Source organism: Vicugna pacos, chromosome 10 (assembly GCF_048564905.1).
Source record: "Vicugna pacos chromosome 10, VicPac4, whole genome shotgun sequence".
NCBI lineage: Eukaryota > Metazoa > Chordata > Mammalia > Artiodactyla > Camelidae > Vicugna > Vicugna pacos.
In genome coordinates this window covers 29,095,870-29,119,200 of record NC_132996.1, presented here as the reverse complement: position 1 = coordinate 29,119,200, position 23,331 = coordinate 29,095,870, and the positions used below count along the sequence as shown (strand labels likewise).

Sequence of the window (23,331 nt, the reverse complement as noted above, 5' to 3'; positions counted from 1 at the left end):
TGGAGTAAAGTCAACAGTCAAGGAATACTTCCTAAAAGCCTCTCCTCCACGAGAATTCTAGGTCTTATTTTTCAGACTCACCTCACCCTCCATCCCTGACTCCCTCCCCTCCCCTAAGTGAGAGTATTAGCAAAGGCCTGTGGCTTTGCTGCCCTGAGCTGGGATTTCCTTTCTCTTCCTTGGGCTGCCATTGAGGGGATGGAAGAGGGAGGCCCTAAATTCTGCTACTTGGATTCCAGTGAGGTATTTATCGATATCATAAGTTGCCTTCTAGAACTGAAGACAGCCTAAAATACTGGAAGAACAGAGGGTATTAACCTCCATTATAAGAGTTCCAGGAAGAGACTTTTGAGCTGAAGGAGGGCAACTACCCGTGGTCAGAGCCACACTCCTCCTAGTCTCCTCCTTACACCCTCACAGGTTTTTTCCTTCTTACTGCCAAGTCACTACCACAGGAAGCTATCTCCTCCCCTTCAAAGTTTGGGCCTAAGATTGTATGAAACTCCTTGAGGCTGTGGTTCACATGTCTTGAGAGAGAGAGAGAGAGAGAGGAAGGCCGACGCGGGGAGGGAGGTCTTTCAGCAGGGTGTATGGCACGCAACACGGCCAGTTCCTAGTCTCCGTCCACAAAGTCAGGCCCCAGGCTTTGTGCCAGCTCCTACCCCTTTCTTAGCCCTACCTCCTCACCTCCTCCCCTGCCCCCCCCCAGCTCCCAGTCCTTGTTTCTCTTTTGAGTGCCACTCCGCTCCCCTAGTGCAGGTAGACACCATCCCATAGTTAGCCATTCAGCTTGTTGTCCTGGTCCATCCTGCATTCAGGCAGAGGGTTGGGGTCTGCAGTTACAGCCATGGGATGTATCTAAGACAGAACCTCACCTGGACACACCTGTCTGCCTCTCACAGCAAACAAAACACCCCAAGAGAGTGAAAATATTGAAAAAAATAAGAAAAAGTTAAGTACATCATGAATGCATAAATTATATGTAGATACTAGCCTATCCTTACATAGGCATAAAGTGATTTATATTTAATATAAAATTAAAAATGTGTTAGTTTTCTTACTATTTTATCTTTGCTTCCAAAGAACTACATTACCATACAGTATGTCTCTCTTTCTCTCATAATTGAAAAAACTGCGTAACAGCCTATGATCACAGGTAAGTGGTTCTTTTAAAAATGTAACAATGTCTCCAATACTGTATTATTAATATGACTGTAATTCTATATGCCATAAAATTTTATAATGATTCATTCATTAATGTATAGGCTAGGTTATGGTGAAGCAATCATATCAATTACACTGTGACCATAGAGTAATCATATTGCTGATCATTATCAATGTATAAATTGTATACCTATAAGTAAATATGAATTTCTTTTCATATTATCTATTTTTTACATCTAAGGCTAATAATACATATAACACCTACAGTGTTTCATGTCATATAAGGCAATATTGATGTAGGTACTGACAGGCAGATGATACATCTTGTAAATAGAATACATAACTTATAATATTGATAAATACAGTACAGTACTGTAAATATATTTTCTATTCCTTATAACTGTCTTAATAACATTTTCTTTTCTCTACTATAAGAATACAGTGTCTAAAACATACAAAATATGTGTTAATAGACTGTTTATGTTACTGTTAAAGCTTGGGGTCAACTGTAGGTTACTAATAATTAAGGTTTTGGAGGAGTCAAAAGTTATACGGAGAGTTTTGACTGTGCAGAGGTTGGTGTCCCTAACCCCACAATGTTCAAGGGCCAACTGTATAACCAACTTGATTTTGAGTTCCTTAGGAGCAGAGCTCTGTGGCCCATAGTTGTAATCCCAGCACCCAGCACAAAATGCAAAAAGCTAATGCTCAGTAAATGTTAAAGAGGCTTGTTTCAATTAATCCGTTTACTATTTCTTTAGGGCAGCCATTTCTCCAGATCCAGGTGAGGCACAGGGTACAGCTCAGCCCTCACCTACCTCTTTCCTTTTTTCTTTGCTCCTGGCCCCATCTGTTTCAGAAATTTTCTGGACCTCACCCTTCAGAATTTTAGCCATGGCCTGGGCCCTGACATTGGCATGAGGATCCAAAAAATATCAGTCCCCACAGAGAAATCATTCGGAACTGGGCTTCAGTTGGAGGACTTCCTGGTTGTTTTCCATACAGGCAGGATGTGCCTTTATTTGCTTATTCAGTGTTTAGTAAACACCTAAGTACCAGAAAAAGGACATGGTGCAGGCACTACAAAGAAAAACCCAAATCACTGCCTTTTGCAGTTTGTGTGTGTGTACATGTCTCTGTGCATTTGGGCGAGGGATGAGTACCCCTTGTTTTGGGGGGGGTTTGGCGGGGGGGGTTGTTTTGCTTTTCAGTTTCTATAGCAGTTTCTGACCAGGAATTCCACTTCTGCTTCGTCAGTTCCCAGTATCTGCTTCTAACTCTAAAGGGGGTTGTAGCAATAGTGATGAGAAGTTGCCTGCTGAAGCTTTGAAGGATAGGAGCTAGCCAGGAAAACTCGGGGTTTTTTAATGAGAAACCACTATCTGCAGCCTGGAACCAGGAGAGGTCGCTCATCTTGCAGGTAACTGCAGAGTCCACTGAATTTGAGTCCCCAGCCCTTCGCTAATTTGGGTCACAGAACCAGACATGGCTGATCTCACACGCTTCTGAGTTTAATGTGGAAAACTGTCAAATGAGCAGCATTACGTCCGGCTTTACCACCCGGAAGGGAAAGGTTCGCCCACAAGAGCCACTAGTCATCCAGAGCGGAAGTGTGAGAAGCAAGGAGTTCCCCGGGCCTAGAGCCAGCTGGGCCTCTGCTAATGCAGGGCCTGAGCGGCCTCACCCAGGAGCCTCAATCCTTCGACCCGTCCTCAACTGACTCCTGTGCCCTTTTACAGTTTAAAGAACTCTGAGTGCGGTAAGGGTCCAGAAAAACCGAACAGAGAAAACGAGCCGCCCAGCCTAGAGGCGCGCGGAGCCCGGTCCCCCGCTCCGATTGGCTAGGGACTTCCCGGTCCCTGTCTGTGATTGGCTGCTCCCACAAAGACGCCGCCGGCAGGGCGGGCCGCTCATTGGTTCTGGCCCTGTGGGCGGGGCCTCGGAGCCTGCGGATGAGGTGGAGGAGCGGCCGGCGGCTGGGGTCTTCGTCTCCTGGCCGGCGGTAAGTGCCGCGTTGGCTGGGCCCGCCGCTTCGGACGCTGCGGACACTCGGCCGTGGGAACCGGGCGTCTCCATTTTCAGTTTCCGCTGCGGGGCGCTAGTGCCGGCTGAGGAGGGAGGTGGGTATACAGTTGTGCCTCTTCGGAATTCAGAAGTCCTGCTGGCGGCCAAGCTTATTACTCAGCCCTCACCCGCGCGCTGCCCTCAGGCCCTGCCGGGCGTCATGTGACCGGAGGTTACCACCCCCTCAGCTCCCGAACGCCGGAGGTCACCACCTTCCCTCTTCCCACTCAGGCCACTCCTCTGGCGTCTCTTCCAGGCTCTGTCCTTTACTCCGCAACTGTCTTTCCTAGAAGGCTCTCCACTCTGCCAAATGCAGGGCAGGAGCGATTAAACGTTTAATATTTAAAGTTTTGCCAAAGTAATTTGTGTATGATAAAAATAAGGCAATTGCTACCCGACCCTAAATCCTTTTTTGCAGGGGCTACCGCTTTTCATTTTCTCATGTTTAGAACTTTTTATGGCCCTACTAAATCTAAATAATATGCTTCCATCGCAAGTTTTATTTTTTGAGGAGGGAGGAGAGAAAGGTTTATTGCAGGGACGGGTGGCTCATGCCCAAGGAAACCCCAAACTCTTCCATAGCATTTCTTGACTCAACATTTTTGTATTTCTTTACCCCGCTTCCCTACTGCCACCATCTTTCCATTTTCAATAACAGTTTTCATTCTTTTGTTGATCTTTATAGCTTTACACCATAGATACCAGCTTCTATTGTGTCAGCTTCAGTTGGTAGCTCCGTATTAGACAGGGGTATTGCTATTTTTTCCACATCCAACCTGTCAGCTGGACTTCAACATTTCCGTTTAACTCTCATGTCTTCAAAAATATTTGAGGCACTGTTTTTGCCCTTAGATATGGTAGTGAACAAAGTAGACAATGCCACTCATGAAACTTGTACTCTGAAAAGTAGGGCAGTAAACATATACATGTCAAATGACTTTAAGAGCAGGAAGGTGGAGAAGTCATTTCAAACTGGGAGAACAGCAGGAATCCACGTGGGGTGGAATGAGTGGACATGGGGGCTGCAGGGAAGAGTGGAAGTGTCTCTGTTTGCTTGACTGGGCTGTTTCAGGGTGAAGAGAGACCTTCCTACTGGACTGCGTGCCAGGGAAGCAGGATAGGCTCTTCAGTAGGTTAGTGATTTAGCAAAACAAGGTTTTAGGGTACTGGATCGTACAGTTTGGTAGTGACAGTGGAAGGAGGAAAAAAACAGGAGGCAGGGAGGCCAGTGAGGAGGCAGGGCCTGCTAATGGCCTATAACGGAGAGTCCTGCAAAATCTACTGAACCGTCCCACTTCCTTCAGGCAGCCTTACTGGATTACCCTAAGCCACAATGATTTCCCTCCCCTCTTGAATTGTTATTATACCTTAAAGCTAGGGAGGTTAAGAAATGAACTCACGAACATGTAGGATGGGGAGACTGATTACCAAAGTGGAAAGTATTGAGGAGGGATAAATTGGGTGTTTGGGACTGACTGATACATACTGCTATTATAAAATAGATAAACAAGGACCTACTATATAACACAGGGAACTATATTCAATTTCTTGTAATAGGCTATAATGGAAAAGAATCTGAAAAAATACGTATTATGTATATGTATAACTGGATCGCTTTGCTGTACACCTGAAAATAACATTGTAAGTCAACTGTACACTTCAATAGAAAATAAAATTTAAAAAGAAAAAGAAAGCTAAAGAGGTGAAGTACTTTGCCCGAGATAGAATTGTGGAGCCCAGGACCAAGCACCTGTAAAATGAGAACAATAGAATCATGGTTTCTGTAAAATAAATTGAGTCAGTCCATGTAAAATGCTCAGAGCAGTGCCTGACTTATAGTCTACTCAAGGAGTGCTTGGTATTATTATTAATGCATAATATGCTGTCAATTCCCTAACACGTTATAAAAACATTTTGGATTTAGAAACTATTTTCTCTGTCTAGCTGATTTATTCATTCAGCAAATATGTATGCAGCAATAACTGCATGACAGCAACCATTTAGGTGCTGAGGATACAACAGTGATTAAGACCATCTTGGCTTTTCCCTTTACTGACTGGTAACAGACTTACAAGGTGAACACATAAAAACTGTGCCAAGAGCCTGCCATTGATCATTCAAGTTCTGTGTCCACGCTTGTGGCCCTGGCAGAAATCTCAAGCTTCTTGCGGTAGTGAATCATAAATATGGGTTTAATTAACATCAGATGACCTTTGTTTTATCTTCCAAGTGATGTTTGTTCGTGTCTACTACTAACATATCACTGAGGAGAGTGTCTTGGCATCTTAGTGAGTATCACTGCAGAGGTTTACGGGGGTGGAGAAGGTATTGCTGGTTCCCTTATACCTTACACTGAAATGTGCAACACAAGAAAGCAAATTGAACATAGAGGCAGTGGGCTTCCAGCATATTACCTTTTCTGCACCTTGAAGTATGTAAATAGACATAGAAACATCCTAGAGAGTGAGGCTGGGGCTATTTCTGGCCTTATTTTGGATACTGAAATAGCACATGGGTAAGTTCTCTTAAACAGACCAGTGCTGGTTTGGCGAGCATGTGGAGGTAGAGTAAGAATGATCTGGTGAACAAACCCAGAGGAGAGTCAGAGGTGAATGAAAATTGAGAACTCGCAGCATCCCAACACTCAGACATCCCAAGATGTCCCTTCTGTGGTGTGAGTAAGATGACCCAGTCAGAACTTCAGTTGGGAAGGCCAGTGCTTATTATTAAACAAGGTCAATAAAGGGTCCAAATGAGGAAGTTATTTTTTTTCAGTCACTAAGTATTCCTTGAATAGCTCCCTTTTCTCCTCTTCTCAGCGTTCACTGCCTCCACCTGGTTTTATTCACATTCTGAGGAGAGTGTGGTGGGGAGCCATGGATCCCGCAGCACTGGTGGAAGCCGTTGTGGAAGAAGTGGCCTGTCCCATCTGCATGACCTTCCTGAAGGAGCCCGTGAGCATTGACTGTGGCCACAGCTTCTGCCACGGCTGTCTCTCTGGGCTCTGGGAGGTCCCAGGAGAATCCCAGAACTGGGGTTACTCGTGTCCCCTCTGCCGGGCTCCCGTCCACCCAAGGAACCTGCGGCCTAATTGGCAGCTGGCCAATGTTGTAGAAAAAGTCCGTCGGCTAGGGCTGCATCCAGGGATGGGGCTGAAGGGCGACGTGTGTGAACCCCATGGGGAGCACCTGAAGATGTTCTGCAAAGAAGATGGCCTGATCCTGTGCGAGGCCTGCAGCCGGTCCCCTGAGCATGAGGCCCACAGTGTTGTGCCCATGGAAGATGTCGCCTGGGATTACAAGGTGGGAAATGGAGGCCAGCCCCGCTGGACTCTCCCCTGCCCCTCACTTGGCTATGTCTAGATCAAGAATTTGACTGGAGCCCCAGAGACAAAATGAGAACTAATTCCCTTGGCTTCTCACATCCCCAGCTCTGGGGGCCTGCCTGATAACAGTGAGCCACACCTCTCCTTGCATGAATGACCTCCTTTGACTTCCTTCCCTCCCATTTCCACACCTCATCCCCAGTCCCAGCATGCCTTAATGCCTAACCCAAACTTGCTTTCTGTACTGAGAATTTGTGGGAGAGCAGTTTGGTTTAGCTGGCGTTCTGGGTGCCCTGGATGAGGTCATCAAAGTGGTGCATGTCAGAACCTGCAGACTCCTAGCAGTGCCACAGCTAATCACTCAACAGGTGAGTCATTTTAAACTCACTTTATAGACAAAAGTAGGGCTTAGGAATGTGAGATCACAATTATTGATTTTAGAGCTAGAAGGAACCATGGCTGAGTCGTTTAGGATTGAGTGATAGTGTCCAATCTAACGTTGTAGGGTCCCTTCTGACTTTAGGTTAAGTTAGTCAAAGGAAGATCAAAGGCTGGGACCCGGGTCTTCCTGCTCTTTGGCAGGTGTTCTTTCTCCTCTCCCTAGCTTTTATTTATTGGAAGAGGTGGTGAGGAGCCATCTCTGACACCTGCTGCTCCTTTTTTCGAGGTACCCTCAGCAACTTCTAACTTATTCTTTCCTCCAGTGTCCATCCTGAGTGTCTATCTGAATCATTATCCCAATAATTCTGTGATCCATTGATCCAGTACTGGTCTTAATTTTCTCTCTTGAAGTTGAGATTAGGAGAAAATTAGCTGTTTTCCTATGTGAGAAGAATTTCTGAAATTCTAAAATTATTTACTTACTCATTTTATTTTGGGAGTATTAGAATATGGAGGCAGTACAGCATAGGCCTAAGAGTTAAAGAGCTGGGTTAAGTCACAGCCCGGCCATTTACTAGCTGAGTGACTTTGGATAGGTCAGTTTTCTTGATGAATCTTTGATAAAATGGTTATTGTTATGAGAATACTTTGTGCTTTCCAGTAGTAATCTTCTGCGTTAGTATCTAGGATGATGCTTCTCACCTTTAATGTGCATATGAGCCACCTGAGGTTCTTGCCAAAATTCAGATTCTGATTCAGGAGGTCTGGGGTGAAGCCCGAGAGTCTGCTTTTCTAACAAGCCCCCAGGTGATGCTGATGCTGCTGACCCACGTGGATCACGCTTTGAATAACAAGGTTTTAGGAGGTCATAGGATAACAAGGCAGATAAGGATAAAAAGAGGCATGGATAGAAAGTCCAAGGTAGTTTTCTGGGAGGGTTGGAAACAGCTTTTCTTCTACTTTACAGTCAGTCAGAGGCTGTGGGAGTTGAACTGATTCTCAGATGAAGAGACCTTGGATGTTATCTGGACAGGAATCCGCTCCCTCTGTGACATTCCCTTTTCTTCCATTGTTCATCCTGGCTCATTGCCTGAGGGATTCTTGTTTTCCCATCACCTACCAATGCTTGGAAGCCTGGCTCTCCATCCAGGTGGCCTCATGAGGTTTTTATCTCTTTCAGTGGAAACTCCATGAGGCTCTGGAACATCTGAGGAAGGAGCAAGAAGAGGCCTGGAAGCTGGAAGTCGGTGAGAGGAAGCGGACTGCCAACTGGAAGGCAGGTTGCCACCTGGGAGAAGGAGTCTCTGTTCTCCTGTGTTGTCCTGGAGGTGGCCCAGGATAGCTTCCTCACCTCTGAGAGGCAGTGTGGGGCCTGAGGTCAGAGAGCCTGGGGTCCTCGCGCCAGCTTTCTCTACCAGGTGTGCTGCCTTTCGCAGGCCTTGGAGCCACTTAGTTCAGCTTCTTGACCGTGACGTGGGGACAACTCTGGGCTTACGTCCTCATGCATGAGAAAGGAGAAGTGCACACCTCGTGAATGCTCTAGCTCACAGTGGTGTTACTAAAGTATTGGGAAAGTCGCCCGGGAGATAAACTCAAGGCCCATAACTATCAAACTGTCAGAACTTTTGACCAATCGAAGGTAACACTAAGCTAGTCTAAAACATGTTGAGCTGATATAATACTAGGAAGAAGCAAAAGCATCTAACAGTCTAGTTGTTAAACTGTTTTACAAGCTTAAAGTGTAACGCTTCTTGTCAGTGTTCTGAAAATAGAATATATTGTTTGAAAATGGAAGATAGTCTAGAGCATAGAGTAAGTACCAAGCTAATATCCTGGGCCCTGCTGCGGTCAGTAAGAGCTAGTAGTAGGGACCCAGAAGCCTGTACTGGAGCTGTGGGAGCAGGAAGGTAGGGAAATAATATCTTTTGTGTTTGCCTGTGCAGTACCTGGCCCACGGTGGGCAGCACAACATTCAGAGTGTGTGTATGTGCACGTGCCACTGTCCTCGCTCCTGGGGGGCCCTTGCACGAACAGTATCTGTGCCAATTTCTGATCTTGGTTCTGTAGGTACAGGTGGAAACCCGAAAGCAGAGTATCATGTGGGAGTTTGAGAAATATCAGCGGCTACTAAAGAAAAAACAGCCACCAGGACGGCGGCTGGAGGTGGAGGCGGCTGCGGCTCTGGCCAGCCTAGAGCAGGAGGAAGGGGAGACCATGCAGAAACTGGAGTCGAATCACAATGCGCTCATCCGGCAGAGCCGGGTCCTGTGGAAAATGATCACGGAGCTGGAGGAGAGGTCCCAGAGGCCTGTCCGCTGGATGCTGCAGGTGAGGAGAGGTTTTCCCAGGAACACTGAGCCAGAGCTGAAGATGGCCCGGGACTCTAGAGAGAGGATCAGCACTTTGCCCGCCAGACATACCCCCACACCCACTGTAATGCCGGCTGTTCTGCTACCCCTGGTTGGGTGCGTGGCCTGGCCCATTGCAGTTGTGGCCTCGTGGATGGGGCAGTGTTTAGGCAGGTCTGGCATCATACCAGTCCCTCCCCTCTGGCCAGAGAGTGAGATGGAGCCTGAAGTCGGCCAGTCCAGCTGGAGCTCAGCCTGCCCTGCACCCCTCTCTAGGCTTCTCCCCCTCTACCTCTGCATGCCTTCTCTCCAGCCTGGCTCTGCCTGCCTTTCCCTTAGAGAATCCCCCTCCCAGAGCTCTGTGTCTCCCTCTGAGGAACAAGCATACTCATGTGCTGCATTTCTTTTTCTCTTTCTAGGGTATTCAGGAAGTCTTAACCAGGTATGTTCCCATCTTTGGAGCCCCTAGACAGCCCTCTAAGGGATAGTGGGGCCTGGCCAGAGCCAGAAGTGGGGAAGGAACATAGACTAAGTACCTATAGAAAAGTGAGTGCTGGTCCACAATCTTCTCCCTCTTCCATTGTATTGGCTAAGGAAGCTTTGAACATCTTTCTCTTTTCTTCTGTGTACTTGGCCAGATTCATTTCAGGCATTACCAATAAGAATTTCAGGTAAAGTTATAAAATGTATGGCTTCAAGTAGATGGCCCAAGAAGGGAAAAGACTGCGGATGTAGCTTCTAAGTCTGTGTATCAGGTGTTCTCCTCCGTGGCACACCTCTTCCTCTCCCAGAGTCAAATTCACATCCCATCCTCCCCGCGGCCTAGGGATGTGAATGTTCTCTGTGTCACAAATCATCCGGCTCAGTCAAATAATCCTCATGTCTCTGCTTTGCCTGGTGTTGCTGGGGAGGGCACCTCACTGACTGTGGCCCTGGCCAAAACCCTCTTCCCTGTGCTAAGGGAAGGCCCATGTGCAGAGCCAGGACTTATGGCCCCAAGGCCTCCCCCTCTCTATCAGGAGCAAGTCTTGGAGCCTGCAGCGACCAGAGCCGGTCTCACTGGAGCTGAAGACGGACTGCCGCGTGCTGGGGCTAAGAGAGATCCTGAAGACATATGCAGGTAAAGAGTGCTGGGCGGGACTGTGATGAGCAGTGGGGGGACCCCTCCTGAAGGACCGAAATGGTTCCATACCTCTGAGTGCCCTGCCCAGCAGAGACCTCACCCAGGCCCCCTGGTTCTGGGTCAGGGGACCAACCACAGTCCTTTTCCTTAGCGGACGTGCGCCTGGATCCAGACACTGCCTATTCTCGCCTCATCGTGTCTGAGGACCGAAAATGCGTGCGCTACGGAGACACCAAGCAGAAACTGCCCGACAATCCTGAGAGGTTTTACCGCTACAATATCGTCCTGGGCAGTCAGTGCATCTCCTCGGGCCGACACTACTGGGAGGTGGAGGTGGGAGACAGGTCCGAATGGGGCCTGGGCGTGTGTAAAGAAAATGTAGACCGGAAGGAAGTGGTCTATCTGTCCCCCCACTATGGCTTCTGGGTGATTAGGCTGAGGAAGGGCACTGAGTACCGGGCAGGCACCGATGAGTACCCGCTCCTGTCCCTGCCCGTCCCCCCCCGCCGGGTGGGAGTCTTCCTGGACTATGAGGCCCACGACATCTCCTTCTACAATGTGACTGACAACGGCTCTCACATTTTCACCTTCCCCCACTATCCCTTCCCTGGGCGCCTCCTGCCCTATTTCAGTCCTTGCTATAGCATCGGAGCCAACAACACCGCTCCTCTGGCCATCTGCTCCCTGGACGGGGAGGACTAAGAGCCCCCTATCCTAGCCAGGGGCCTTGGAATTGTGCCTGGCCCACAGGGGGCTTGGAGGGCCCTGCCCCTGACAAGAGTCCTCTTGAACTGAGCCGAGTCTGGAATCCAGGGATTCCTCTGCCTGACCCAGTGGTCTGCTGCTCCTGGGGCAAAGTCTCCCACCAAACCACTTGTGTGAAAAAGCCAAGACTCAGCAAAACAGCATCGCACCCCTGAGGTGCTTATGGTGAGGATCAGGGCGGTTCTTTATGCCGCTCCTGCCCCTCCTCCCCATCCCCGTCAATGCCATAATTCAGTCATGAGGACGATGAAGTGGATCCAGTCTTCAGGAAACCTGTTGGATAGGGTTTACCAACGAGCCAAACACATAATGTCCGTATCCAGAGCTGGCTGCTATGCGGGTACCAGCAGGAGGATGCCTCAGTGAGGTCCACTGCCTCTGAGCCCCCACATCTGACCCCAGCTTTCTGTCCTCCCAGCTAGAGAACAGCGTCACCCATTGCCCAGACCACCCCAGTGGCCATCCCCTCTCTGAGCAGCGGCTGGGCAAGTCACCCTCAGACTCTAAGGAGACCTGACCTGGTCATGCCCTTTTCTCTAAATGTCAGGACCAGAAAACCTGTGAGCCTTGTTTCCATTTTCACTTCATGGATGGAGAAACTGAATAGCCTTAGTGCAGCCTGATACGTCTCACAAAGCCGTGGGAAGAAGAGTGTAAGGATTATACACATTCAAATGAAGCAAAATTGACAAACTCTCTTCTCAGGTCACATGTCTGCGTATTATTCATTACATTCAGGTCTGGATCACTCCTGCGTTTGAAATATTTAAAGTGTCCTCAATGGGAGAATGGGTATAGTAACTGTATACTCGCCTACCTCATGGGATCGTGGTGAAGATCTCAGGTCCATGCCGTGCTTTTGTTCCTTGCTCAGGGACGGGGAAGGCAGGCCAGGGATTTTTGCCTAGGTGACCTTCCCATCTTGCCTTGTTCTAGCATCTTTGCAGCACTGCCTTAGTTTCTTAGGGCCTCTCCTGGCAGTCTGGAGCCTTTGAGACAGAGATGCCCATGCCCTGGCAAACTCCAGGCCACAGTGATGTATTGTGCATCTATTATATGTGTTTTGTCTTTGAGCAGCGACTGTGACAATGAAAATGATAACAAGAAAAGTGTAAAACAAACACACGGAAAGAAAGGCTCACCCACGAGCTCTTTGGGCTAACGTTTGGGTCTTTGTATGTCACCAAGGGAATCCTCCTGGTTCTGGTAACTACATAATATTCTACCTTTCTCTTCTCTAAATCTGTGACAGAAGGAGGAAAGCAGCAGGGAAGAGTAGGGAGAAAGAATAGGACCCAGCACAAAAAGCCATATAGTATAAGGAAAAGGAATTAAGACTATATCTGCACCCTTTAGAGTGACTGTTGTGTGTGGTAGAAATAATTCATTGCAAGTCTTAAGAGCATGATGTGGGAATGATTGCGTTGGAAACAAACTGCAAGGCAAGCATATGAGAAGTACTGGTTTTGCCTATTGTGCGGGGTTACAATGTACACTTCACATATTGTCACCGTGATTCCCCGATGTAGTTTCAGCTTGAAGGTAGTGACTGGTGAGTTAGGATTGGGCGGCAAAGTAGATACTAGGTTAGATACAGGCAGAAGGGAAATAATTCCTGTAATAAAGAATAGCAAAAGTTGTCTTTCTACCTTAATTGTGTTGGTTGTTCACAAATGAAGGAGGTGAAAACAGGCCAAAATGGAGAAATAAACTCCTGCCCACCAGGCTTCCAAGTTGCTCTTTGAGCATTAGCGGTAGAAGAGGAATGAACTGGTAAGTCACAGACCTGGTCTTGGCAAAGGGTTGAGCTGACCTACATTAGAGGGACCGTATGTCTTTGTATGGTGGGAACTCCCTGGGGAAGTGTGTATAGACTTGAGAAATTAGGGCATGCTTCCAGTTGTATCCATGGACACTTACCAGAGGGGCTAGGGGCCGAATCAGTGTTGTTCTTGTACTTCGGTTATTTATTAGGACAAATCTTGGAAGATTCCTAGAAAAAGGATTATTAGGTGATAAATTCATTCTAACCTAGAATGAATTAAGGAATGGAATGGCTTCATTTGTAATATGCTCTTTGGGTTGCTTTCTTGTTTGTTTGTTTTATTTTGTTTTTACATTTATAAGCTGATTTGGGTGCTATGATTACTTGTTAGAAGAATTAAAAGGTTAAACACATTATATGTTATCATAATGCCTGATCTTTAAGACCAGGCAAGAAGAGCTTAAGGTCTTAAGTGTATGAAAAATCCCTTTCTCTGAGGGGTTGCTTAGAATTCCCTTCTAAGGACTCCGTGAAAGCAAGGGCCTCATTTGTCTGGTTCACCGTTGTAGCCCCAGTCTAGCATGGTGTGTGTGTGTGTGTGTGTGTGTGTGTGTGTGTGTGTGTGTGAAAAGTTAAGTGAAGGAACTTTCATCCATATGCCTAGAATCAAAACAAAAATCAGATCCTGTTGCTTCATAGGGGCATGAAAAACTGGATGCTACTTAATTTTAATCCTATTCAAAAACTGATTTGATAGATAATTACAAAAGTGGTCTGGAAAGGGAAGAGGCCGGTAATCGAGTGGAAGGGAGAATGCCCTGGAGGCAGGTGGAGGATAGAATTCTCTGGAGTGCCTAGGGTTGTAGCTCCAGCTGGGTGTGATCATTCACTACAAGGGAAGGATGAGCTTTGCCTGTCCTTGTTTTACTGGTGGACAAACCGAGGGGTGCAATGCCTGAGCCTTGAGGGGAAAGGCCCTTCAAAGGGTAAAATGCTTGAGTTCTGCAGAAGGTGGAGACAGAGGGCAAATTCTTGGGTTCACTGCTCCCCAAGGAAATCCAGTCTTCCTTATTTTCAAGCAGAATTGGTTGTAATGTGAGCATCTCCTGTGGGTCCCAGGCTCTAGTCAAATGAGCATACAGTGCTTCATGTGATAGGGCAGGGGTCGTATCTGAATGTGTCGGGACAAGTCCAGGGTTTTCTTTTTGGGATAGCCATGAAAGGGAACCAGTCCACTTTGGGAAGTATGTAGTTCGATATGTGAGTATCAACGGGTGGGTCCCAGCTAGTTTCAGTGAATACCATTGTGAATGAAACAGCTGGCAGGGTGGCCTCCTGATGGGAATGCTGGGAAGAAATCTCTTTTGGGTGCAGGCTGGACTATCCCTTTGTCACTTTCCATCAGATTCTTTAAGGTGTCTAATATTCTTTGACTTAATGAACACAGCCAATTCGTTGAGTTGCTTGTGGAAAAAGAATAGTGTGACTTGTCAAAATGGAAATCTTATCAAATAGACTTAACCATCTCATGATCTTGATTTGGTTTTGTGTTGTGGGGTTGTAAGAGGTGGAGAATTTCTTTTTACTACTCTAGGAACTCATTGCATCATTATCTGATTGTTAGAGGCTGATTCCTACTTCTGATATTCAGAAGTAGAATACATTCAAGGTAGGTAAATAATATCAAGATTAGCAAAAAGTATAGATGCTAAGTCGTTGAGCAGCAGCTCTCTTTGGAACAGTTACTACATGAATACTGACATACACAGGACTATAGTTTCGGTGGTGCCTGGGACTACCCTCTTAAAATTATGGAATTAGGAATTTACTGGGTATATTTTTAAAGTATATACAGTAAATCAGATGTTGCATTATATACTTTTATTCATTATTGTATTTAATCTTTAATACCTTCTACAAATTAGCATGTTTTCCCCATCAGTAGAAAGGAGATATTAAGACTTAGAAACAGTAGCTTGCTATCAACATTTAGTAGATTATCTTTTATTAAGATTTTCAAATGTATCAGAGTCAAATATATGTTATGTCTTACCTATGAAATCTTTTTCTTTTAATGTATACTGAATAGTCCGTGTAAGACTTTCTGAAAGGGGAAAATAAAAACAGAAACCAATGAAATAACTGATGACTTGGAGAAGAGCAGTGATATTTCAGCTTCAGGATTGTTATTGTTCTCTCTTAACCTTTTCATCCCAGGGCATACTTCCTTAGAGATGTCCAAAAGAAGAAATACCTGTGTTATATTTGATCTGTTTTGTATCTTGTAGTAAAATTGCACAAGCAGGACTAAGAAGCAAAGAGAAAGATGTTCAAAACCAAACTCACACTGCCTTTGCTTCTGTTGCTTAGAAACAAAAAGCTGGTTATTAGTATACTGACTCCAGCCAGCTTAGCAATAGTGGGTCTATTAAAGGATGTAGAGATGTTTCTTATAGAACAGAATGGATGTACCTAGGTGTTCAAGATGAATTGGAACGGGCGAACCAGAGATTCATTTTCTTCATCCCATTTTGCTAATCTGCCTCTCTTGTTGTAGAACAGATTTCTCTTTCCAAGTTGATGTGTGGGAAAATGGCCACCATCGTGATCCCAAGTTCATATCTCCTCAGATAAACTGGAATCCACTTTGACTGGAGGACTCTGGTCCAGGTATGAGCACATGACCCAAGTTGAGTGGATTCATCAGTGGGCCAGAAGGCAGGGTCATAGATTAATAGTTACTTCCATATAATCACATAAGGAGATGAACAGTTGTAAGAAAAATCAGATGTGGGGGAACCAAAGAGTTGGTTGCTTCTGCAGAAGGACTGGTAGGATACTAAGTTGGAAATGTAGGTCAGAATCTAAGGAAAGAACAACCCCAAATCTATACTCTCTCTGCCCAAACTTCAGATACTAGTTAACTGAAATCATCGAAGGTGGTGTCAGAAAATTAATCATTTCATTCACATCCTTGTTAGAAATTGAAAAGTTAGGCAAAGAGACCCCTTATGGCTTCATCTTAGAACTTCTGTGGCACCAGGTAAACCAATAGGTCCACAGATCTGTAAGGTATCTTTGAAGTTCGCTGAAATGCTTAAGGTTTGAACATGCTTTGTATTCACGAACCCCGGCTGAAGTGGTCAAAGAGGCAGTGCATCAGCAAGCTCCTTGTTTGCTTTCGTATCTGTTCTGTTCTCAGGCCATAGATGATGGGGTTTAAGGTGGGTGGGATGATCACGTACAAGTCAGCTAACAGCACTTGGGTGTGCAAAGGCACTATGTCCTTCCCTAGCCAGGCAACATAGATGGATGCCATCCCAGGTAGGTAGTACAGAGCCATAACTGCCACATGGGAGCCACATGTGCTTAATGCTTTCAACTGTGCATTCTTTGAGGAGAGACCAAATACAGCTTGGAGAATCAGATTATAGGAGGCAGTAATAAAGAACACATCAGAACCCACAATAATAGAGGACCCAGTCAGGCTGTAGAGACTACTGGGCATTGGATCAGCACATGCCAGCTTGGCCACAGCTATATGCTCACAGTAGGAATGGAGAACCACACTGGAGCCACAGAAAGGTAGATGACTCACCATCCAGCTCAGTGGAGTCATGAATATGATAGCTCTGATGGTGATGGTCACACTCATTACCAGCATCACTTGAGTGTGAGAATTCTCTTGTAGCGTAGGGGCTTACAGATGGCTACATAGCGGTCAAAAGCCATGGCTAACAGCAGCCCCGACTCCGCAGCTGTGGCTGCATGGACAAAATACATCTGAGTGAAACAAGCATTAAAAGTGATGGAGCTGTCTCCTGAGGAGAAGATGCTCACCATCTTGGGCACTACAGAGGAGGCCATAACAATATCCACGGCAGCCAGAACACACAGGAAGCAGTACATGGGCTCCTGTAGAGTGGAATCCACCCAGATTACGGTCGCTATGAGGGTGTTTCCTAACAAGGTTATGGTATACATGACACTCAGTGAGATAGCCAGCCATAGATGTGAAGACTGCAAACCTGGGATGCCCACCAAGAAAAAGGTGCCAGAGGTTTCCATTGTATGGTTGTAGGGTGGCCCCAGCATCACAGATGAGACTGCTTTCCTGTTAATGTATAAAATGATGTTAAGGATGCAATCCTGTAAGACTTATTTCCAGCTATGGTGTTAGGAAGTCTGATGATAGTCTCAACTCAGTGGGCCCAGAGTTGAAAGCTGACATCTGGCAAAGGTATCCTGCCTCTCCTCCCATCCTCAGTATTCTTTGCATTACTAATTTCTGTTCGTTCTTCAGAGATTGTCTCGTGAGCTGCCTCCTTTGGGAAGTCTCTACCTCATCCCCCATCCCATGCTGTAACTGAATTAGGTACCTTCAGAGCTTTTATGGACTCTTGTCCATGCTGATCTCCGAGGGACCTAACTTGACAATCCTAGTACTCTACCTGTGACTTTATTGTGCTCACTTGTGTGTCTTGTTCATGGCCTTATACCTTATACCAGCCTTATAGCTGTGGTGCACAGGTCCATGGAAAGAAGGCATATGTATTCATTATAGCAAACAGTTGAATGAATGAATGTGAAATCAGAGGAAAGAGTTTTCCTTTTATCTTTGTTCAATTCCAAACAATATTTAATAATTGTTGAATGAAACAGTGAACTTCCTGAGATTGAATGTGTCACACTTTGCATCTCCTTCCTCAAACTCTCACTGCCCTAATGCTGTATCTCTCAAGGCCCTAGGCTAGTGAGTCACCACACCAATTGTATGACTAGCTCACTTTACAATAGTCATATAAAGCCCAGGAACTATTTCCTAGGTGTCCAGGCAGTTTTAAATGAAGAGGGCTTATTTGCCAAGGCTCAAGACTAACCTGCCCTTAAATATCACCTCCTGTCTTTCCCCTTAGGAAGGGACTTTCAGGCTAAGAACTTTTCATATCCTTGAACACTGTCTTTACTTCACCCTTTTTGATTTTTGGCTTCTCCCTGAAATATTGGGTAGATCAGATTGACAGAGTACTAGCCTCAGAATCCCATCAGCTGCAGTAGCATTTTCTTTGTTAACCAAGCACTAGACAAGCATTTACCTGGTTCTCAATTCTAACCAGGTGGCATGCATTTGCCTCTTCCATTTACCCCTGGAGAGCCAACCACTCATTGACTGATTCCACACCCAGGTACCAACAGCAGCCTTGATGAGAGTCCTCAGAATTCTTCTAAAATGCCAGATTTCTGGGATGATTGCAAACTATGATCTTTACTGAAACAGACAAACCAACAACAACAAAAAAATCCCTAAACATAAGAAATGCCTTATAATGGAACAGACTGAATAAAGTAATGAGCTCTGTTTCATGGTCAGAGGCTTGCTGTTCCGCTGGGTGAAACATCAGTGACAGATCAAGAGAGGATAAGGGAAAGCTTTTTGAAGTAGAATGGTAGTAAAGACTGGAATTATTTCATTCAGGATATCCTGAAGACTGCTGTGTGTTTCCTGGATGCAGCAAACTTCAGGTTGAGCATTATTCCTTACAAAGCCAAAGAAGAGCCTGAGGACCCAGAATGCCTCCCCTACCCCCTCACCTCTGATCCAGGATCTCCCTCCCACGTCACTGCCCTGCACAAATCCACGTTTCTTCTGAGAGCAGTCTCAGCTGCTGCCTGCCCGTCCTCTATCTAGCCTTGGCAACTTGAAGCTAGTCATACGTTTCATTCCCTCGAGGCTTTTCCCTCATTCCTTTTCTTGATTAGCAGTGCTAAAGGTTTATGTATCTTATTAGTCCTTTCAAACAACAGGACATTTAGTTAGGTTGGTCTTTTTTTTTTAATCTTAAGTCTACTGCTGCTGAAAATTTTCTTGCTAAGATCAACAGTGCTCTCCATCAATAACATACTGCCAATGCAGTGTTTTCATTCTTTATTTTACCTGACCTACCTAAAATATTTAACGGTACTGCCTGCTCCATGCTCATCTTTGGGTTAACTTTTGATTGAAGTATAACATACATACTGTAAAATGCACAAATCTCAGGTGTATAGTTGATAAAATTTTATAAAGTGAGCACATGAACACACCCACGTGGCCGCTACCCAGGTCAAGATACAGACACAGTTGGCTCTTGGTTGTTGAGGTGCACTGTTCTTCACAAAGATCTGGCCAAGCTCTCCTAAGACATTTCCAGCCCAGAACCTGCCTCTGCCTTCAACCCTGTGGAGACATTCACATGTAGACCTGGAGAGCCGATCACTAAAGAAAAGCTTAGACAAGTCACTTCAATAAATAAACCATAGGATATGTAAGGATCCTTTATTCCTATTTAAAGGATGAGAAATACACAATTCAAATTAAAATTGTCTTAAAGGTAGAAGCATTGATGCACAGTTCATTTGAATGGAGACTTTGTGTTTATGATAACCCAATGCCTCCTCTCTACAACCAAAACCACATGATCCTAATCAGCCCTGCTGCTCAGTTTCTACTCTCTCAACTTCCCCTGATCCCTGGAAACTGTCTCTCCATCATCCCAAGATTAGACTTAGCCCCTCCTCTCTCAGCTTTGAACCAAAGTAGTCATGTGTTCCCTGTTCCTTTTCTCTCCCCAATTGCCCCATCATTTCCAGAAGGTAATTTTGGTATCAGCAGTAACCCACCAGACCTGGCCAGCCCTTTGGAGGAGTTGAGGGTTTTTATCCTCCTTTCTAGGGTGACTGCATCAGCCCAGCACCCAGCCCCCAGGTCAGTTACCCACATCCCTGGAGTCTTCTCTATTTGGCTTCCTCTGGTAGTCCACATTTCTTTCATGCAAAAGGATTTATACAGGACCCTTCAGGAGGAGCGAGGAGAGCGACACTAGATCAAAGACAACATGGAGTCATGGTCACTTCAAAGACCTCCCATTGGGAGCCCTCTTCCCCCTTTAGACTATCATCTTGCTTTTTCCCTGGACACCCCGGCTTCCCTTGGCCTCTGTCCAGCAGCCAAACAGTGTAACTCCCCCAGAGACTGATTTTTCTCTGTGCTCTGACCCCAGGGAGCTTTCCGGATTACAGGAAGAGGGAGATGCTTAGTGGATGATGAGTCTTTGTTTCTTCATGTCCTCAGAGGATACATAAGAGAATACAGAGTACATTCTGAAAAGAAAACAAAAGGCCGAAAATTAGATTTTTGGAAGCCTGATAGGTGCCAAGCACCCTGCTGAACACTTTTCAGAGATGACCTTTCAATTCTTACAACCCTCTGAACTAAGCTGCCATTATTACAGCTACATTTTTATAGATTAAATTGAGGTGCATAGAAAGTCACAAAGCTAGTAAGCCAGAGAGCCAGGATTCCAATTTTAGCAATCATAATACATTTTTCTCAGTTGACGGACTCTGCACTGATAGCATACTTAATCTCTCAAAGTCCACTTCACTTTCCTCTTCCTCCATTCTGTCTGGGGACTCGTGTTCAGCTTCATTGGTTAGATACTTTGCCTAGCATGGTGTTATAAAGTCCTTTTTGAATAGAGAAGGGAATAGAGCATTAGGGAGACTAAGGAAAGTTTTCAAACTGAGGGGAGCTCATGAACCTTAGCACAAAGATCTGACAAGACAAAATGTTCTCCAAACAGAAGAAGGTAGAATGCAGGGTACTCGAAAGAAAATGCAAATAAATGAGGCTAGAGGGTGTGTGGGCCGTATTTTAGAGGTCCTGACTTCTCTCTGGGCATCACCATGGGAATAAAGCTGAGAGAAAGAAGTCAACAGTAATATAGCAAGATTTTTTATGGCAAAAGATAGAGATACATGGAAACATGAAAAATCAGGAGATGATGTTGCATGCCCACAGTTCCCTGAGTCCTCAGCAGAGATACAGTTATTAGTGATGTGAATGGGGGAGAGTCATTCTGTTGCCTTTTGAAGGGGCATGGGGTTACTTCTCGCCTTCCTCCACCAGCACATTTCTAATGACCAGGGGGTAGTTGAGGTTCAATTTACTAGGCTTAGCATCCATTAGAAGGTGCAGTCTTCAAGCCTGCGAAAGAACTAGTCCCTCCAACTGCTGCACTGTGCTCATCCCCAAGGTACAAGAGGAGGCATTCAGAAAGAGACCAAAGATCTATCCTTGGGAAAGTGCCATCCAAGTTTATTAACTGGTTATTTACATTACTTGATGCAGAACATCGGTTCCCAAAACCCCTGCCCCAAATATCACTGAGATTTCTCAGGAGGTGCCTGCAGTAGGTACCTGATATTCATGCCCATTTGTAATCTCCTCCCCTTGAGGGTGAGCTCAACCTAGTGACTCACTTCTAATGAGTAGAAAGCTGCAAAAGTAATGGGATTTCATTTTGGAGATTAAGTGACCAGCAGACAGTGCCTTCCATCTTGCTCACTCTTTTGCTGTCTTTGTCACTCTTTCTGAGGTCCTCAGGTAAGCCAGCTGCCATGTTATAAGCTGCCCTGTGGAGAGATCCACATGGCAAGGAAATTATGACCCTGGAATTGGATCTTCTGAGGCTTGCCACCAGCCCTGTGTGTGAGCTTGGAAGCAAATGCTCTTCCAAGTGAACTTTCAGATGACTGCAGTCCTGGCCAGCACCTCACTGCAACCTGTAAGACATCCTGAGCCAAAGGCACCCAGTAGAGCCACACCCAGATTCTTGACCACCCACATCAGAAACTGATGTAATAAATGTTGTTGTCTAAATTGCTAAATTTGAGCTAATCTGTTACACAGGAAAGATAACTAGTCGAGTCACTGACCACATTATCTATAGTTTCACTACAAGAGAAGAGAGTTAATGCCACCACAACTGGCCGTTTTTCCTGTTGGGGGCAGTTACTTGATCATGACCATCCTGGACCTCTGGGTCCCAAAACTTTGTGGTGATTGATGTGTGGGGAAGATGACCCTTTCTTGCTGTTAATGATCTGATATTGCTATTCCACTAAAAACTGAGAGGCAGACATCAAGGCAGTGTTGCTTGTGACATGGTATGTCAGGATTTACTTACAAACCTCTGTGCATGGGATCCACATACACATCCAGAGGAATGGAGAGGGGACAGATGCAATTAACAGCCTTCAGTTTGTCCAAACTAAACAACCTCTCATTCAACATACCTGCCTTCTATTCCTATTAGGAGATATTGTCTAGATGATCTTCACTGGCATTCTGCAGGCACAAACAGAATACTTTTGGAACATCTGACTTCAAATCCTTGACTGAGGATCTGCTTCTGAGAAAACACAATCTAAGGCAGTGGGCATTTTTGCCTTATTCCTGATCTTCATGGTAATGCTTTACTGTTTCTCCCTTAAGTTAAGATGCTGGCTTTAGGAATTAAGTACACATATCACTTATAATCAGTTCTTATTTGAATGCTTTATGAGCAATTGATGTCAAGAGCCTTTTTAACATCTTTGGAAAGAAGCATATTTTGCTTCTCCTTTGATTTATTAATGTGGTGCTTTATATTAAAGGATTTCCCATAACTGAACCATACTTCACTTCATTGAATAATCTCACATGGTCATGGGGTATTATTTTCTTAATGTGGTTGGAGTCTGTTTGCTGATATTTTAGTTAGTATTTTTGTATCAATACTTATAAGGAGGTTCAGCTTTAGTTTTCCTTTTCTGTGCAATCTTTCTCAGGTTTAGCCATTAATGGAACACTTCCCTTTGTAGGAAAAAAAAATAGGTGTTTTCTTCTTTCTCTGCAAATTTCTCTTTTTATCTGTGAGTCCCCTGTGAAATTATCTGAACCTATTGTTTTTTTTCAGAGAGGAATTCTTAGCTTTATTTCTTTCATGCAGATTTGTTTGTGCTTTCTACATCTGCTGGTATCAGTTTTGAACAAATGTGTTGGATTGCATTGTACTATATTGTACTGTAGCAAGTTCACCCAGGTTTTCCAACTTATTGCTTAGAATTGTGTGAATCTAATCATTTTTATTTTACCAGTTTCACTGGTTACTTCCTCTTATTTCTTTTTTTAACTCATTTTTTTAAATGAAGTATAGTTGACTTACAATATCATGTTAGTTTCAGGTGTACAGTATAGTGATTCAGCTATATATATATATATATATATATATATATATATATATATATATATATATATTTTCTCTTTCTCAGATGTTTCCCATTATAGGTTATTACAAGATACTGAATATAGTTCCCTGTGGTATAGATTAGGTCCTTGTTGCTTGTCTGTTTTATATATAATAGAGTGTATCTTTTTAATCTGAAACTCCTACTTTATCCCTCCCTCACCCCTTTCCCCTTTGGTAACAATAAGTTTGTTTTCTATGTCTGTTAGTCTGTTTCTGTTTTGTAAATAAGTTCATTTTTATTGTTTTTTTAGATTCCAGATATAAGTGACATCATATGATATTTC

The 23,331-nt window shown here is 45.0% G+C and overlaps 2 protein-coding genes across 4 annotated transcripts; one reads left to right on the top strand and one right to left on the bottom strand.

Annotated features, from left to right (window-relative positions):
- The first annotated feature begins 3,001 nt into the window (after positions 1–3,001).
- Positions 3,002–11,918, top strand: TRIM68 (tripartite motif containing 68). 3 transcript variants are annotated; one of them, XM_015238510.3, is made up of 7 exons: positions 3,002–3,166; positions 6,048–6,530; positions 8,115–8,210; positions 9,002–9,262; positions 9,702–9,724; positions 10,302–10,402; positions 10,557–11,918. In XM_015238510.3, the coding sequence occupies exons 2-7, from the start codon at positions 6,105–6,107 to the stop codon at positions 11,105–11,107; spliced, it is 1,458 nt and encodes a 485-aa protein (XP_015093996.2). In that variant the 5' UTR covers positions 3,002–3,166; positions 6,048–6,104; the 3' UTR covers positions 11,108–11,918. The 3 variants fall into 3 exon arrangements, with proteins under 3 accessions (XP_015093996.2, XP_006203469.2, XP_072825446.1); XM_006203407.4 differs by having other exon boundaries at positions 3,101–3,284; XM_072969345.1 differs by lacking the exon at positions 3,002–3,166 and having other exon boundaries at positions 6,465–6,530; positions 8,115–8,181.
- Positions 11,919–15,794: 3,876 nt separating this feature from the next.
- LOC102541805 (olfactory receptor 52I2-like) lies at positions 15,795–17,421 on the bottom strand. Its single transcript, XM_015238512.3, is given in 2 exon segments — positions 15,795–16,607; positions 16,610–17,421. Coding segments are annotated over 2 exon segments (972 nt in total). The 5' UTR covers positions 17,031–17,421; the 3' UTR covers positions 15,795–16,056.
- Positions 17,422–23,331: the final 5,910 nt, after the last annotated feature.